Source organism: Denticeps clupeoides, chromosome 13, assembly GCF_900700375.1.
Source record: "Denticeps clupeoides chromosome 13, fDenClu1.1, whole genome shotgun sequence".
In the NCBI taxonomy this organism is placed as follows: domain Eukaryota; kingdom Metazoa; phylum Chordata; class Actinopteri; order Clupeiformes; family Denticipitidae; genus Denticeps; species Denticeps clupeoides.
In genome coordinates, this window is record NC_041719.1 from 17,316,495 (window position 1) to 17,333,197 (window position 16,703).

The window sequence follows — 16,703 nt, forward strand, 5'->3', positions numbered from 1 at the left end:
CTCCTTTTGGGCTGGAATCGGTTAGGTGACTATTTTCTGGAGCTGGAACCAAAATTCTCCACAATTACACATTCAGCTGAATGTTCTTATGCACATGGGGGCAAAGTATAGTAATTATAGGAATAAACTAATGTATGGAAGTATGTGCTTTAATTCATTTTTTCACCTGAAGCTATTAATGATGTTTATTTGCATAGAGGTAATTGTCTAATAAGTGTGACCTGTATATATCGATTTAGTTAACATGTCAGTAATCTCATTGCTCAGTGGAAAATGACTGGGCTGGTAGCAGTACAGCCAGGGAGCAGCACCATCACACGGTGTTCAAATGTTCCACTGGCTACAAAAAAATACTACAAAGCCACCGCAGTGGCTCCCCCATTGCGAGTCTGATCCGAATGGTTTTTCCAGTGTGCCACGGGTCTGAATGGTTATAATTGGACATTGATCAGATTACATGGTTGCAGTACTGGCGTATCAGGCACTTCCATAGGAACTCCATGACCCTCATACTCCATTATATGCAGCACTAAAGTAGGTGGATTCTAAGCCAGTTTTTTAAACAAATACATACATATATAATCTGTGTGTGTTTATACATTAATTTAAATGTAAGCAATGTAATTATTTCACATCACAATTGGCAGATCCTGCCTTTAAATGACACAGATAAAAAATGATCCATGCTTCCTCCCTTTGAATCAGGATAATGACCTATAGCATGTAGCCAGGAAACAGCGTAATGTACGTCACACAATGTCCCCTGGTACCTTCGTACCTCTGCAGACTTGAACTGACGTTAGTAGTGGCTGTTTGAGAGTGACCTGCCAGTTATAAACCCCCCCCCCGGTGAGAAAGAGCAGACGCCCAGAGTGAAGCGGAGTTATTTTCAAGTACTGCAGGCTCAATGAAAACCGAAAACAGCATGTGGTTTGAAATATAATAGGAAGTGAATTGTGCCTTTACATTTTTATTTATTTATTTATTTTAAATCAACTATCAAAACGGATGTGGCCGAACTGGATTGTGGGTCCATTGCTTTTGCGTTGCTTGTGGACCAACAGCAGGGCATCAGAACACCGAGGTCCCTGTGATGAGGAACAGCAGGCCTGTTACGTCGGTTTCTGTCAAACAAGGAGCCCAAAAACTGAAACAGGGCCAACAGCTCCACACAACAAAGTTTCCTACGGTGCAGTGTTTTACAGGCCTGCAACCAAGTACTTCTGTGTGTGTGTGTGTGTGTGTGTGTGTGTGTGTGTGTAAACTGCGCTATAAACAGGCTCAGAGACAGAAAAGGGCTGTTACAATACCATGCCAGTATAATGCCAAAGATTTTATTCAATGTGAATAATATATGCTTAAATATCTGTTTAGATTTGGTTTTATTGGACTGTGGTTGCTGGGAAACAGACATGGCTGTACAGTCACAAAAGGTCTAATCAAAAAAGCCTTGATTTTTGCCTGGCTGGACTTCTAACAGTTCTGCCCAATTTAGTACACAATCCAAGGAGTCTTGCTCTTTAAGAAAAGTTTGAAAATCCCACTGCATTTTGGGCATTCGGGCTACTGTGGTGATTGGTAAGTCTTCACTGCCTGCCAATTAGGACATGGCGGGGAAAAAAAAAAACAAAAAAACACACTATTTAAATATTCACCAAGCCCATAACCACCAGTGTGGTTAAACCAGCCGGCACCAGACTGTGTGACTACTGCATGGCATTTTTCTGGTGTCAATCTGAGCTCTTAAGACACAGATAGCAGCTGCCATTTGACTATCTGCAAATGTGGGTTTGACTACAATCATTAAACAGTACCTATTCTGTAAAACTGTACACAATTGCACCTAGTAAAGTGTCATCGATGCAATACTTCAATTCTATTCAGTGTTTTCTTTAGTTTATGAACTGGATACACACATTTGAGTCAAACAGATTAGAGATCACACAGCTGAAGCTTGACCTCTGCTATGAAGTACAAATTGTGCTCAAAGAAAAGCAGGCAGATTTTGCTTAGATTTCTGCAATTGTTTCTTCTCTGCATTGTGGGGAAGTGACTGTTGCCTAAAGGCAGAATTCAGTTTTCTTTATGAGAAGAAACACCCTGCGTTGCAAATGAGGGTTTGTAAGAACACCATCAACAGCACAGGCCCCTAAGGAAAAATGCTGAATCCCCACTCTCTGGCTAATAATAGAATTCCATTTCCCTTTTCAACGCATTTACACATGCAGAGTTAATGAAATCAATTTAGCAAAAAAAATTAAATAAAATTACCAACACAAAAGCATGTTACAAATTCACACACAGGCTACTCCAGCATGCTGAATCATCCATTGACTTATGATTTCCATGGCAACCAACAAAAACAGGCTGACACGGTTGGGTGCAACTTATACGCCACCTACAGGACAGCATCATTATTACAAAGGAGAAACATGGAGAGAACCCCTGACCTGATGTGTAGCCAGGACAACATTGGAGTGGTGCCACCACCAAACACCCAGACGGTGAAGAAGACGATGAGGAGGGTGGTGGTGAACATCATCTGCCGGGCATACGTGGCCGTGTCCCGAATGGCCAGCGCAAACGCCATGGCTCCTCTCAGACCTGACAGCAAAAAAAATAAAAAATAAAAAATAATAAAAAAAACTCCCAAGAGAAGACCTGACTGTGCTGTTGGTAGGATCAACCTACCTGCAAACATCATCATGTGCTGGAAATTTCCACTGATCTTGTGCCTGCGTCCCAGGTTCAGAAGGAAGGAGAGGGGGTAGATGTTGGAGGCCCTTCCTATGAAGATGGCAATCTGTGCGCCAAGATGCAGTTCAGGAAGGAAACTTGCTGTTTGAGTCAATTAAAAAAAAAAAAAAAAAGATTCTACATTCCTTCCAATCCAGCCCAGCCTGCCTTGAGGACTGTATAGGCCAACTGGGCTCATCTGTACCTATTTCAGGACTGCAGTATCAGTATCAGTGAAGTAGGCCATGGACGTTATTTTTATTGCAGTCATTGGTGTCAGTCAAACACTTACATGAAGAGCCACCTTAATGAAAAGGGAATCTACAGAAAACTTGTATAGCCTTTCAATTTACACAAGAACCAAAAGATACAAAGGCCCCAATTATAAAGATGGGGCTGAAGATGTGGTTCTGGAAGGTGAAGAGGGCCAGACCCATGTACGAAAAGATAAAGTTCTCAGCCAGGAAGTGGAGAACCTCAAACAACTGCAGGAACAGGAACACAGCATGATTATGCAGAGCATTTTGAATGCATTTAGCCAGTCAAATAAGGCCCTAAGTGTGCAAACAGCATTCAGATCTGTCTGTGAGGTACTTGTACAGTTTCTGCAGGTTGAAAAAAACTTTAATAATTATTTATACAGTGTTCTTTTGAGTTCCAGCTTACAACTGCTAAATTAAATTAAAAGTAAAATTAAAACATGATGTTCCGCAACCATGATAGCTGCAGTTGGCTCTTTATTATTCAATAAAGACATTTTAATAATACAGTAACTACACAGGCCCTAGGAATGTTAAACGTTAAAATGTGAGTATGCTTCATACAAAATAAAACACTGACTCTAGCATCAAACTGCCTGTGAGGTCTTCTGATCTCATGTTCATTCTTTTCTCTTCCCAGTGTATGATATAATGCATGCAGTCATTATATATTAATAAACAGCATTGCTGCATTATCACATTTTCACTTGAGCAAATCGCTGCACGTTGACTGAGTGGAGGTGTCTTTTCTTAGGCCTGGAACCATTCGTCAAAGTGCTCATTATCAGCTCCCCTGCGCCCCCTGTCTTCACACTGTGGTCATCATTCAGCCCTGATTAGGGTCACAGCAGGCTGATCACCAGGCCATCTGCCACAGGCCCTTTACAGCCGACCTCACAGAGGGGGAGCGGGCCGGGAACCGGATGAAGGATTAGAGGCGGTGACCAGCATGGTTTGATGAGACCCTACCTGTTTGGTCCGTTTGGTTGACTCTTCTGACAGGTTGTTGTAGGTGTAATGAGCTTGGGTGATCCCACAGAATAACACTGCTACCACACCTGAGAGAGAGAGAGAGAGAGAAAAACACAGAAGCCATATATTTTTTTATTCAGTTCGTTACAGATGGCTAGCACAGTATGAGCACAGCTCTGAAGACTCTGTGTATTCTAATTGTGATGAACAATGGACAGGATTTTTTAATATTTTATTGTAGATGCTTACATTCATAGAGCATGTAAAACTTTTTCATGTGCGAACAAAAATATGCTGCATTTGTGATGCCCTGTGTGATGATTTATTTAGTTATTAAAAGAAGTCCCGTTCATAATCTGGTATTTAAAAACACACACCTGTGAAACCACAGGCCTCCGCCAGAAGAAAGGTGCTCCAGGACATGAGGAAGAAGAGTGCAGTCTCCAGCAGGGGGAAGCAGTGCAGCTTGGTGAACTTGGTGACGTGGCTCAGAGTTAAGGGCACAGCTCTACACCACAGTGCATCTTTACAGCTCTGTAAACGCAGTGCTTCTCCCCAAAGCCTGTAACCCTGCCGAACTCTACATCATCGCATTGAGTGTTACTGCATTTGAGGTACTTTAAATCTGTAAGACTTCGAATCACTATGCTCAGATGCTGCAGTTATGGTTCTCCAAAAAAAAAAAAAAAAAAGGGCCAAAAGTATTGAAAGGTTGCTTACGAGATTTGTGTGGCACGGGAAAGGGTCCAGGGAAAGAATACAGCTTTTACAGACGCCACCAGATATGGGAGGTCTGGGTTTACCAAACGTTTTACTCGTCTGGGGATGGCTACATTCTTATCTCAGCTCTGACTTCTCTGTGGATGCCTGGGCCTGTTCTCCTTTCTCCCTGCTTAGCCTTGCAGTCGGACAGAGACTCTGCATCTCAAGGGACATTAGACTCAACCCCATAATACACAACTGTCAAAGTATGGCGGGACATTACAAGGTTTGTGGGGGGCTCCTCTTGTTAACCACTATAGGCGATCAGGATTTTCCATCTGGGGTTGGACCCTCAATGTTTTATTCGTGGTTTGCGGGGGGTATTACAGTGGTTGGGGACATGCTTCAATATGTCATTCAGTGATCTTCAAAAACAGTATAATTTACAAACGGGACTTTTTTTTGTTACTTAAAAATTCGTCATTAAGACACTGAGTCCACCCCTTTCATGCGCATACCACAATCTTGAAAACTGTTCTCATTTCATTTCATCCTTTTACTCCCTTCCTCATTCTGCTAATTCTGACAGCATGTCCATGGTTAAATGTATGTGGGACAGGGACACGGGAGACCAGTTTAATGAGGAGGCCTGGCGAGAGGCATCTGGGACACTTTTGTCATGCAATAGATTAAGAGAAACCCAGTAAAAAAATACTACACAGGTTGCACATAGCTCCAATTATTTGCAATAAGATGGATCGTTCCATATCTCCATTATGTCCTAAATGAAAGGAAGAACGAGGGAATTATTTCCACCTGTTCTGGGAATGCAAATACATCTCACACTACTGGTCCTGCATAGCCATGGAGATTAGCAGGAATCTCAAAGTCAAAGTTTAAAAATCCCAGGACCCACAGTTCTTCTTGCTGGGACTCCCATCTAAGTCTGTGTCTCTCTCTCCCATAAAAAACAAGCTGCTGGACAAACTCCTACTTCTGGCACATAAAGGAGTGCTGAATGAATGGATCAGGGAGACTCCTCCTATCGTAATCCAGTGGTACAGGATGACTTTTAATGTCTTTCCTCATGAAAGAATATGCTCAGTCAACAGGGGAGATGAACGGCCTTTCCACAAGCTCTGGGGCCCGCTATTGGTTCATCATCTAGGGTCAACTTTGCAGAGTGCTTGTAAAGGAATGGACACCTTCCCAAACTAATCCAAAACGGACACCAGCTGATTGCTGCTGATGGATTTATGACTGGAACGTACAGATGGGGTGGGGTGGATGTCTTTGTCCTTTCACTTTTTTTTGTTATAATAAAAATATATTTTTTTAAAGAATCACTATGCTGTGACTGTTACCTTTTTATTTGCACTTCATCTGTAAATGATAATATTATTCTGCTTTGTATTGTACCCTGCACACGTTTATTAAAATCTTAGCCTGGTAGCACCATGGTGACACCACAAAGGATATGAGGGCAGTGACCACACCAGTGACAGCTCCCATAGCAAAAGAACCACTGAAGATACCCAAGAAAATGCCAACTGACTTGAAGAAAGCTGCAGCATCAAAAGTGTGTGTGTTGGCTCCAGAGGGTTGGTAAGCCACAATAGACCTAAAATGAAAAACACATTATATGGAATTGTCTGCAGTACAAATCATATTAAAAAGTCATATAACATGTGGATCAAATTCAACTGTATTAGCAGGGTTGACCAGCAGTAGGTGCCAGAGCACCTAAATCCCAAAATGTCACCTCTGTAAGCTCTTCATAATCACACTAGCGTGTGGAATTTGGAATTCCCTGCTATGTGTAGCAAGACTGCACAGACCCTCAGTTGGGTGGTGGTGACATAATTAACATTTTGTGTTTGACCGGAATAAGGGAAAGTAAAACTTACGAAGAGAGCACAATGGCCACAGCATCATTCATCACACTCTCACCAAAGAGCAGAGCGTACAGGTCCACATCTGCATGAAGCTCATTGAAGATGGCCAACACGGTGACTGTTAAAACACAACATGTAGCCGTCGGAAAAGAATAAGGCACCGGTCCCGTTCTCACACCACTTACACCACCACCTACATTTAAACAGTCCGCTACAGACATTTCACGTTCGGACACGTACGTACCTGGGTCTGTGGCCGAGATGATTGCTCCAAAGAACAGGCAGTCTGTGTAGTAAAACTTGTCGGTCAGTTGACCTATGGCCTGCATCAGTTTCACCACCCCATACATCAAGTTGCTATAGAGATAAGCGCATCGATCAGAGAACGGCATACGAGATCATTTATGCTACGTCCGATCAGGATAGCAATAAACTCACCCAATAACAAAGCAGGAAATAGCAGTCCCCAGAAATGCATATGTTATTATGGACCCCAGGTTTCTGAAGAAATGTCTCTGCAAAGCAACAGAGGTTACAATCAACAACAAAGAAAAGAGATGATACCAAGAAATATGTTTTCTGCAAAAAAGATGGAACAAGTTAACATTAGCTAAGATGCTACAATCAAATTAGTTTGGTTGGGATGGTTTCTGATAAAAAAAATAAATAAAAATAAATTCTACGTATTGGTAAATGTGCCCCCGGTGCCATGCTTAGTGCCGTTAGTCCATTTTCCAGCCATTAGCCTGCACACTGCCAGGACAACACAAATCGTTATCCTTCTTAAGCGCGATTCAGAGGCTACCCTGCTGTGTCATCAGTCACAGGAGACCGAGTCACACCACAAACACACAAAAAACACAGCTCGGCTCTCTGAGAGAGAACAGGCCACCACTGCCCCCTCATCTACTGGGGAAATGGCGTCAACAACCGGCTGACTGAGGATGAATCGTTGCTCTACCTGCTTATCAGCTGGACACGTCCTGGACACATCGGTCCCTTAATCTCGGATCTTTGCAGGAATTGAGAGTCCGATTCGCTCCTTTTTAGCACATTTTAGGCCCACACACACACACACACACACACACACACACACAACATAAAATGCTCAGCACAACCATCCTCCCAAAAAAATAATAATTCACACACAAATGGTACTGGGAAGAAAATTCACAACCTCATACCGGTCTGACGAGATTAAAACGAGAGGGTGTCATCCAGGATGGAAATATACAAATTACTTAAAACAGCAGATTGGATTTAAGAGACCAAGTGACAGAAAACAGAAGTACATTTAATTTGAGATTAGCCAGGTAGACACAACATTCAGATTAGGAAGTAATCTCAAGAGACCACCCCTGTCTCCAGGGGGATTGTCCCTGTAACTACTGATTGTAAGGCGCTCTGGATAAGGGCATCTGATAGCGCACACACACACACACACACACACCCCTATGGACAATTCAGAGTTGCCCATTGTCACCTAGTGTGCATGCTTTTGGAGACCAAGGAAAACTCACACCTACATGGAGGTGTGATGCCACGTTGCTAACAGTGTAGACCTTTACATTTACTGGATTTACCCTTACATTCAGTAGTTACCGGGACAGTCCCCCCCCAGAGACACTCAGGGTTCAGTGTCTTGGTTGTATGTGGGGTTTGAGCCTGGGACTTTGTGGTCTTCTGGTTCACATAGGTGAGTGTCTAACCCAGTAGGCTATTACCAGCCCTACATTGTAAAAATGTTGAGATTTTCAACTGCAATGGCTACATGATCCAGCACCACCAAAAAGTGCCCTTGTTTTGTGATCTAACCATATTCTTCACAACAGAAGTACTATTCATGGTGACCGATACAAACCCTTTAAAACACCTATTTTCAATGTCAAACAAACAGGGAGCATATTATCTGCAGTGCCCAAATCAAACTACAAGATCAAACATCTGGAGCCTGTTTAAAGTCTCATATTTATTCATGCACGCAACAGCGCAATGAATGATAAAAAACTATCGTCTTCTTTTCTCTGTGAGAAGGGACACCCTGCTGACTAAAATACAACAGCTGCAGACCACACAGACGCAAGCAGGCGCACACACACCACCACTGTCTGGGGGGGGAGAGAGAGAGAGAAAGAGTGCCCAGTGATCACTAAACAGTGCATGCATTCGTAACAGTTTAGATATTTCGCTAATAAAACTCAGCAGATTTGTGCTCCTGCTGACAAAGGGCAATGTCTTCCTGAAACAGCCTGGTTGCCTACAGTCGGATTAAGAGGGGACTTCTGGTTTTTTGGCTCAGAGTAATGGTAGGATGTGTAGTGTCCACTCAGCCTACGGCCCAGTCACCTTCGACTACACTCTGACATAACAGGCTTCTGCCCTATTATTATAACAAAGAGGCTTGGCCACTGCTGTAAGCCATTGAAGAGGAGGTCACAAGAAGCATCTGATTCACAGGCCACAACACCAGTCACGGCACATTTTTCACATTACACCACACTAGGGCTGATTATGGTTCATTGTTTTCCCTCAATTACAGTCTGATTAATTCTGTACAGTGTGCAGGTCTCAACAAGTGAAAAATAAATGCTAAAACATTAAATGGAACAAAAATGAAGTGAAAGATATCTGAAACAGTCCAATAGGAGGTGCTGTTTTAAGATGTTTTAATCCCACACTTCATGGTAAAAGTGTAACATCAAGCATCTTCAGGATTTAAATAGACGACAGACAAGAAAGGACTGCTAACTACTTATCTGGATGTTAGAGAGGAGAAACTAACTACCCACCCAGCCCTTCTGTTAATGTGCAACACCCAGAAGGCAAATTAAGTTTAATTAAAACACACTTTTAAAAAGGGAGGAGCCCTCACATACCATATTTCCTCTTTCTGAAAAATTTTAAATGTCATCAATCACGCACACAGCGATGTAGTGATGTCTCAATCCCATTCCTCCCTTCCTCCTCAGTTTCACTTGCTCAAATATCTGTATGCATCATAAGCGTGATCTCTGCTGTCTCTGGACAACTACACTATGTGCAGACCAGAGTATACACATTTTAATTCCAGAATTTATTAACTACTGAATACGACACACTCCAAATACTCTTCAGCTTACATAGAGCACCATTGAGAGGTGGTGCTGCGTACCTTTTTAAGGCTATACCCAGCATGGAAGATTATAGGTGGCAGAAGTATGTTGAAGAAGACTTCAGGGTCAAAGGTCACCTGTAGGGGGAAAAATTTCACAGTAAGACTGATTAATGCTGTAAATGTAGTAAGACTAAATTATGGGAAACACAGTACAGGCCAAAAGTTGACAGACATTCTCATTCAATGTGTTTTCTTTATTTTCATGACCATTTACGTTGGTAGATTCTCACTGAAGGCATCAAAACTATGAATGATCACATGTGCAGTTATGTACTTAACAAAAAGTGGAGACCTGGCCTCCACAGTCACCGGACCTGAACCTAATCGAGATGGTTTGGGGTGAGCTGGACCAACAAGTGCTAAACAGATCTGGGAACTCCTTCAAGACTGTTGGAAAACCATTTCAGGTGACGACCTCTTGAAGCTCATCGAGAGAATGCCAAGAGTGTTCAAAGCAGTAATCAGAGCAAAGAAACTAGAATATAAAACATTTTCAGTTATTTCACCTTTTTTGTTAAGTACATAACTCCACGTGTTCATTCATAGTTTTGATGCCTTCAGTGAGAATCTACCAACGTAAAAAAATAGGTCATGAAAATAAAGAAAAACACATCGAATGAGAAAGTGTGTCCAAACTTTTGGCCTGTACTGTATCTGAAATGGGCATTGATAGAACAAATGTATTTGTTATTTTAAAACAAACATTCTCTAGTTCAAGGCAATACAAATTATTATTGCCTTGCCTCACCAGTAATTTAAACAATAGACTATCTGTTGTACATTAGGCAATAATAAATGATATGGAAGTACTGAGAGATGCAAAAATATGCATTAGTCCATTAGAGTGGGGTCCATAAATCACCAGAAGAAAGTCCCCACATCCTCCCTGTCTACAGACAGTAAATATACATCATACATGTAGTAAACAGATATTTAAAGAAAATTGGTCAAATAAAAAGTTTCAGTTTGCATGTGTGCATCTCTGTGTATTTTCAACTCACACTTGTTTTGCAAATGGTAGGCATTTTTTCTTTACATCATTGATAAACTGACTAGCAGTTCACAACTAGTCTGAGAGAAGGAAGATATAATGGTGCGAACAGCAGAGGAACTAGAGATTGTGGAGCACAATGAGGTGGGTTGAACCACATTAGTGAGTGGCTGATCTGTGATTGCTGCACTGATCGATTGTGCATGTGCAGACTGAGCACTGATAGTCTTAATTGCTCTCGGCAGTGTTAAGGGGATATGTTACTCAATATTTCCTCATTAAATGCATGGTGGTATGTTTACATCAGTAAATATCTCTGCAACACACTACAGAATGGACTGGCTGTCAGCTGTTATTTTCTATTATAATATTGTACAATACAGTTAAAATAGAACCTGTGGGCGGGGGCCGGATTTGAAGTGTACTGCACCTTTCTCAGCATGTCGTTCTGCTCCACGTTGTGGATCTCGTGGGAATTAATCTCACCCTTCAGCGTATACTCAAAGAACTTGCCACTGACGTTGAGCAGCAGAGTGCTAACAGGCCCCTCCTTCAGGGCACAGCTGGGGGGGTTCTTATTGTGGTAACTGGTGGAGGGGATGCCATAACGAAGGATCACCCCTACCAACAGCCCTAAGAGACAGAAAGAGATAGAGAACAAATTGAAAAAGATATAGCTAGTGGATGTTTGAATAACACACACACGTTTCAGATTTCGTGTCTGACCCACACAAACTTTACTTTCCAGAACAGCACAATAAATGAATAAAGCAACATATTATGCACCAGAATGTCTCTTCATTTCCATTCCTTCTCTACAACATTAGGAGGATTAGTCCATTTCAGTCAACTCAGGCTAGTCAGATACTTGTCCAATCTCTGGTCATCTCCAAACTGGACTACTATAACTCACTCCTGGCTGGTCTTCCTCTTAGCGCTACTCGACCTCTCCTGCTGACCCAGAACGCTGTAGCATGACTTGTTTTCAGCCTTCCAAAATTCTCCCCATACCCTCCACTGGCTTCCTGTAGCTCCCCGCATCAGATTCAAAATACTGGTGTTTGCCACCACCATCTCTCAAGGTACTAGGACAGCATTCATTCAGACTCTTCTCGGTCTTGGCTCCTAAGTGGTGGAATGAACTTCCGTGTCCAAACAGCTGAGTAGCTAAAGATCTTCAAGCACAAACTAAAAACCTTCCGGTTTAGAAAATATTTGGACTAAAAGAGCTCTAACACACACACACACACACATATATATATATATAAATAAAAACACACACACACACACACACACAATGTGATGAAATGCAGGGTTTTTAGGAATCAATGTCCCCTGAATGGAAGACAGGGACATCATTCATGTCCAATAACACCTTTCAGTCCATCCTACTACAGTTGGACACACACTAGCCTTTAGGTGACATTTGAGAAACTTGGTTACATTTGAACTGACCAGTAACATATGATCCCAATGTCATTAGTAGTTCACCCACTGAATTACTGAGCAAGCTGGAAATACCATGGAACTTTTACCATCAAGAGGTGTTTTAGTAGAGAATCTAGCATTATTTTGTACTAAGCATCAAGAAAATGGCCACAGTGTTGGTTAGAATGGTAAATTCTTTGTAGCATGTTGCCAAATTCCTGTATTTTACATGTTAGGACCATTGTTTGGCTAACAGAAGAACACAACAGTAATACACACACACACACACACACACACACACAGTGACAGCTACAGTTACTAGCTACAGTTTTTCCACTTCCTTTTCCAAAGATGGTAGACTTCATGACCCCCTTTCCTAAGAAGAAAAAAGTAGACTATGAAAATGTGATTTTATGACACAATCTAACCATTATGGGAAAGATTTTCTAGCACACTATAGGATGCAGCAAGGAACTTGCTCCCTAATGTCATATTCATCATCTTGCTGATCTTAAATTACAGCAATGATAATCTATCTGTATGTTTGGTTTGTTAGTGGACATTGTAAATGGACATCACATCACTGTCAAGTGAACAAGAGCTATGACAAGCAAACACAGACAGAAATGGAGAAGGAGGGGTGGGGACGAGACCTTGTCCAGGAGCTTAATGGGGTTTAAAGTCTTAAAGAACGAATAAGTAAGGTGCATGACAACTGTCAATAATCCCTATAAAATCACATTTCATCATTATAATGCAGTTATATTCATCATTCAAACCACATAGCTTCATTATGCAGCACTGTACAATAAAGGTCCCCAGAGCATGGAGGCTATAAATGTGTGTGTGAGACAGCACCTGAACCAACCAACATGATAGGGTAGACTGAGCAGGACTGCTAGCACTACACCCAGTATCGGTCTCGCGCTCTCACACACACAGTTGGCTGATACAGACACCGATAAAGCAAGCTGGAAATGCAGATAGCGCCACCATGTTGACTCCTTTACAGCAACATTGCTGATTTAAGCAATCACAGGCCATATGCAATTGGATTGGCCACAGAAACACGGTCACAACAAAGTCAAAGAGTAACTGTGAGCACATCTAGCATTTTGGATAACACCCCACCAAGAACATGTCAGAAGCCAAATCCCCTTCACAAAAACCATGAAGGCCCAAAAAAAAAAATAAATAAATAAATAATTACCACTCTGCCCAAACCAGGAAATATGAAAGTTATCTGAAAGCATACAAGGTCGCTTAGTACGAGTGGGAAGTACCTGCAAGTCTGTTCAGGCTGCTCAAAATCCTGAAGTAACAGAGACAAGACAAACAGAAACAGAAAGACACAAACACACCCCTGTGTACTGTGCAGTTAAGCATTCATCTGGATTACAACATTTTGCCTGGAAGACATCAAAACTATGAAGAAACACATATGGATTTATGTAGTAAAAGAACAAAAAAAGCGTTAAACAAATCGGAATATGTTTTGTATTTTAGACTAATTGAAGTTGACATTTTTGCTTTGATGACAGCTTTGGAATTCTCCGAGTCACCTTCATGAGATTATCACCTAGAATGGTTTTCCAACAGTCTTGAAGGAGATCCCAGAGGTGCTCAGCACAATACTGTACACAGTAGCAGTACAACTCATCTCATACCATGGCAGTGGGGTTTGGAGTCATTGTCCTGATGGTCCCACTGAGTGCAAACCAGATGGGAGGACAAGCCACTGCAGAACGCTGTGGTTGCCATGCTGGTCAAGTGTGACCTTGGATTTTACTCGCCAACAGTTTCACCAAGAAAGCACCCCCATACCGCCAGACCTCGTCCTTCATGCTCCATGCTCCTGCTAACTGAGAACCATTCCAGGAGACTACCTCATGAAGCTATAGTGGCCAAGCGTATTCAGAAGGTTGCACGTTCAAATCCCGAAACGCCAAGTTGCCGCCGAGTAAAGCGCCGTCCCCACACACTGCTCCATGGTTGCCCACTGCTCACCAAGGGTGATGGTTAAATACAGAGGACACATTTCGTTGTGTCACCGTGTGCTATGCTTCACAATAACTTTGATTTTCTTCTTTTCTTTCAGATTGTGCAAGTCAAAGCAAAAGGCAGCTACTTTCAAGAGAATTAATTTAAAACAATCATAAAATAAAACATTTCTACATAATTCCATGCGTGTTCCTTCATAATTCATGAAGATAATCAGGATTCATTTACAATATAAAAAAATATAGGAAATCCATTGAATGAGAAGGCATGTCCAAATCTTTTGACTGGTGCTACTGTGCAATTTTACATGGGAGGCAAATTGAGGATATGACTAAAGAAAAAGTGATCGTCATTTTTGTTCTGTCAAGTCAGTCGTGAAGATCTAGCTTGTTTTCATATTATGGTATTATGGAGAAGGTAGTGCGGTAGGGATACAATGTCAATATTGCTAGTAATAGTTTAATAAATGCTTCCTTGTGATACAGAATAGCAAAATGTGTATATATATATATATATATATATATATATATATATATATATATATATATATATATATATTCCTCATCATTCTTGCAAATCCAATCTAGATAAAACTTTATTGTAAAAGAATTATTTAAAAAAAAAAATAAAATAAAATAAATACCCCATGAGCTTTTACTCTGAAACCTACTCAGACCTGGGCCACTTAAAGTCTCTTGCAGCCTATCTACGGTATCAATTCAGATCAGCGCTGAAGAATGTACGGACACAGTTAAAAATCCTCACTGCTGTGAAGCTACAGAATTTGATCTTTGTCAGAGCAGTTCCTCAGCAGCCCTGTGGCCACCGGGTTCGGAGGGAGTAAATGTGTGCCACGCATCTCAAAGAGATAAGACTACAGAGCCATGGAAGAGCGTGCACGGAAAGAGACAGAGAGAGACTCAACGCGCTGGCAGGCCTGGTAAACCATGACAAAGTGCCTTATTTGCGTGCCAGCAATGTTTAAAGTGCAAATTAGCCGAGGGAAAATATTAGGGCCTTCGAATCCCCATGTTAATATGGCCAATACACCAAACAATTTGAAGCAATGCAACTGCTACAGGCCTTTTCCGGCATATAATTCCGAGGAAGAGACAATGCGCCGATTTAACTGGCTGTCTTCGTGCACACCGGCCTTCATTCAGCAGCCATGAACCTGCACACCCTGCTGCAATCCTAATGGACAGCAGGTGGGTTCCAACTTGCCAATGCGGCTCCTCTCTGGAGAGTACGTTGTGTGTGTGTGTGTGTGTGTGTGTGTGTGTGTGTGTGTGTGTGTATCTGCTAGCAGCATTCCGCACAAATGAGGACCAGAAAGTAGCATTTGCCATGTCCACAAAACACCCCTCTATTCAGGGTGGACCATGGCGCTGAGAACCACAACAGCAGAAGCTGAACGCATGACCTTAAAGGCCAGGCCATTTGTAGAACAACATTTGACCACAGACCGCGACATAGTTCGGGGTTAATGAACATGCAAATTTCACGTGGTGGGATTTGTCCGAGGCTCAATCCCCCAAATCACGTGACTGTACAACCCCTTCAGAACGCTGGTTACACCAGGCACAAAAGGCTAGTCCTATAAAGAGGCGAGTGAAGCAAGGTAGAGTGGTTTTTATATGGCATTGTGAAATACTCCCTTTGTCGTCTGAGGTGCATTAAAACGCAGCTTTTGAAACCATAAGCTCTCATTTGAAAGATTCCTGCTCAGTAATGAAACTGCTGAAAACGAGCAGGGCTGAAGTCATGATGATGTGTGGATTTGACCACTGAACAATGAACACAGACCGAGGAAGAAAATCGGGTTAAATTAATACGCTGTGACTGCACCTACCAAACGGCTGATGCAGTTGTTGCAGTGGCGGACCTGCAATCGAAAGGCTGCCAGGTTGAATCCTGAACCAATAAGGTTCCACTGATCAAGGCACCGTCCCCACACCCTGCTCACCAAGGGTGATGGTTAAAAGCAGAGGACACATTTCTTTGTGTCACCGTGTGCTGTGCTGCAGTGTTTCACAATGGCAATCACTTCACTTTTAAAGGAAAAGTTCCCTGCCCCAAAAAATTCTGCCTGGGAAATGAACTGAATAAGTCACATCCTGATCGAGCACATACTCGACACCCAGTGTGACCGTGAATACTTACCTAAAAACAAAATCTACCGGAAACGTTGCCTGGTCAGGTAAGGTCAGACTCCAAAAGTTCACATGCCCATAAATCGGGGTGATAATGGAACAAAGATCAAATCTAAACAGGGATGAGGTGGGTTTTCACGCTGTCGTTACCTGAAGGCGGATTATTATTTTTTTGTAATCCAGTGCTAGATTGCAGTAAATCTACATGGTAGATTTCTCTCTCACACACCTTGAAAATAAAAACCGATGAGGACATCAGCCAGCGATCTGAAATGAAAGGACACACGGGTGGTGGGAAGGGAAAGGGATGGGAATTCATGTATTTCCTAAATCATTGCAACAAATGGAAATCTGTGGACCAATAAATGCATATAGTAAAATAATGTACATTGGATAATGAGCTTTAATGGT

At 42.0% G+C, this 16,703-nt stretch overlaps 1 protein-coding gene across 3 annotated transcripts in view; it reads right to left on the reverse strand.

Annotated features, from left to right (window-relative positions):
* The window catches only part of slc9a7 (solute carrier family 9 member 7), a 33,204-nt gene that overhangs the window by 14,934 nt on the left and 1,567 nt on the right, over positions 1–16,703 (reverse strand). For all 3 annotated transcript variants that reach the window (XM_029000136.1, XM_029000137.1, XM_029000138.1), the window contains exons 2-12: positions 11,141–11,343; positions 9,717–9,794; positions 7,004–7,080; positions 6,810–6,922; positions 6,578–6,683; positions 6,150–6,291; positions 4,346–4,451; positions 3,966–4,054; positions 3,108–3,221; positions 2,692–2,803; positions 2,451–2,604 (exon numbers count right to left, since the gene is read on the reverse strand). In XM_029000136.1, the coding sequence (XP_028855969.1) occupies positions 2,451–2,604; positions 2,692–2,803; positions 3,108–3,221; positions 3,966–4,054; positions 4,346–4,451; positions 6,150–6,291; positions 6,578–6,683; positions 6,810–6,922; positions 7,004–7,080; positions 9,717–9,794; positions 11,141–11,343 (1,294 nt within the window). The remainder of the gene's footprint in view (positions 1–2,450; positions 2,605–2,691; positions 2,804–3,107; positions 3,222–3,965; positions 4,055–4,345; positions 4,452–6,149; positions 6,292–6,577; positions 6,684–6,809; positions 6,923–7,003; positions 7,081–9,716; positions 9,795–11,140; positions 11,344–16,703) is intronic.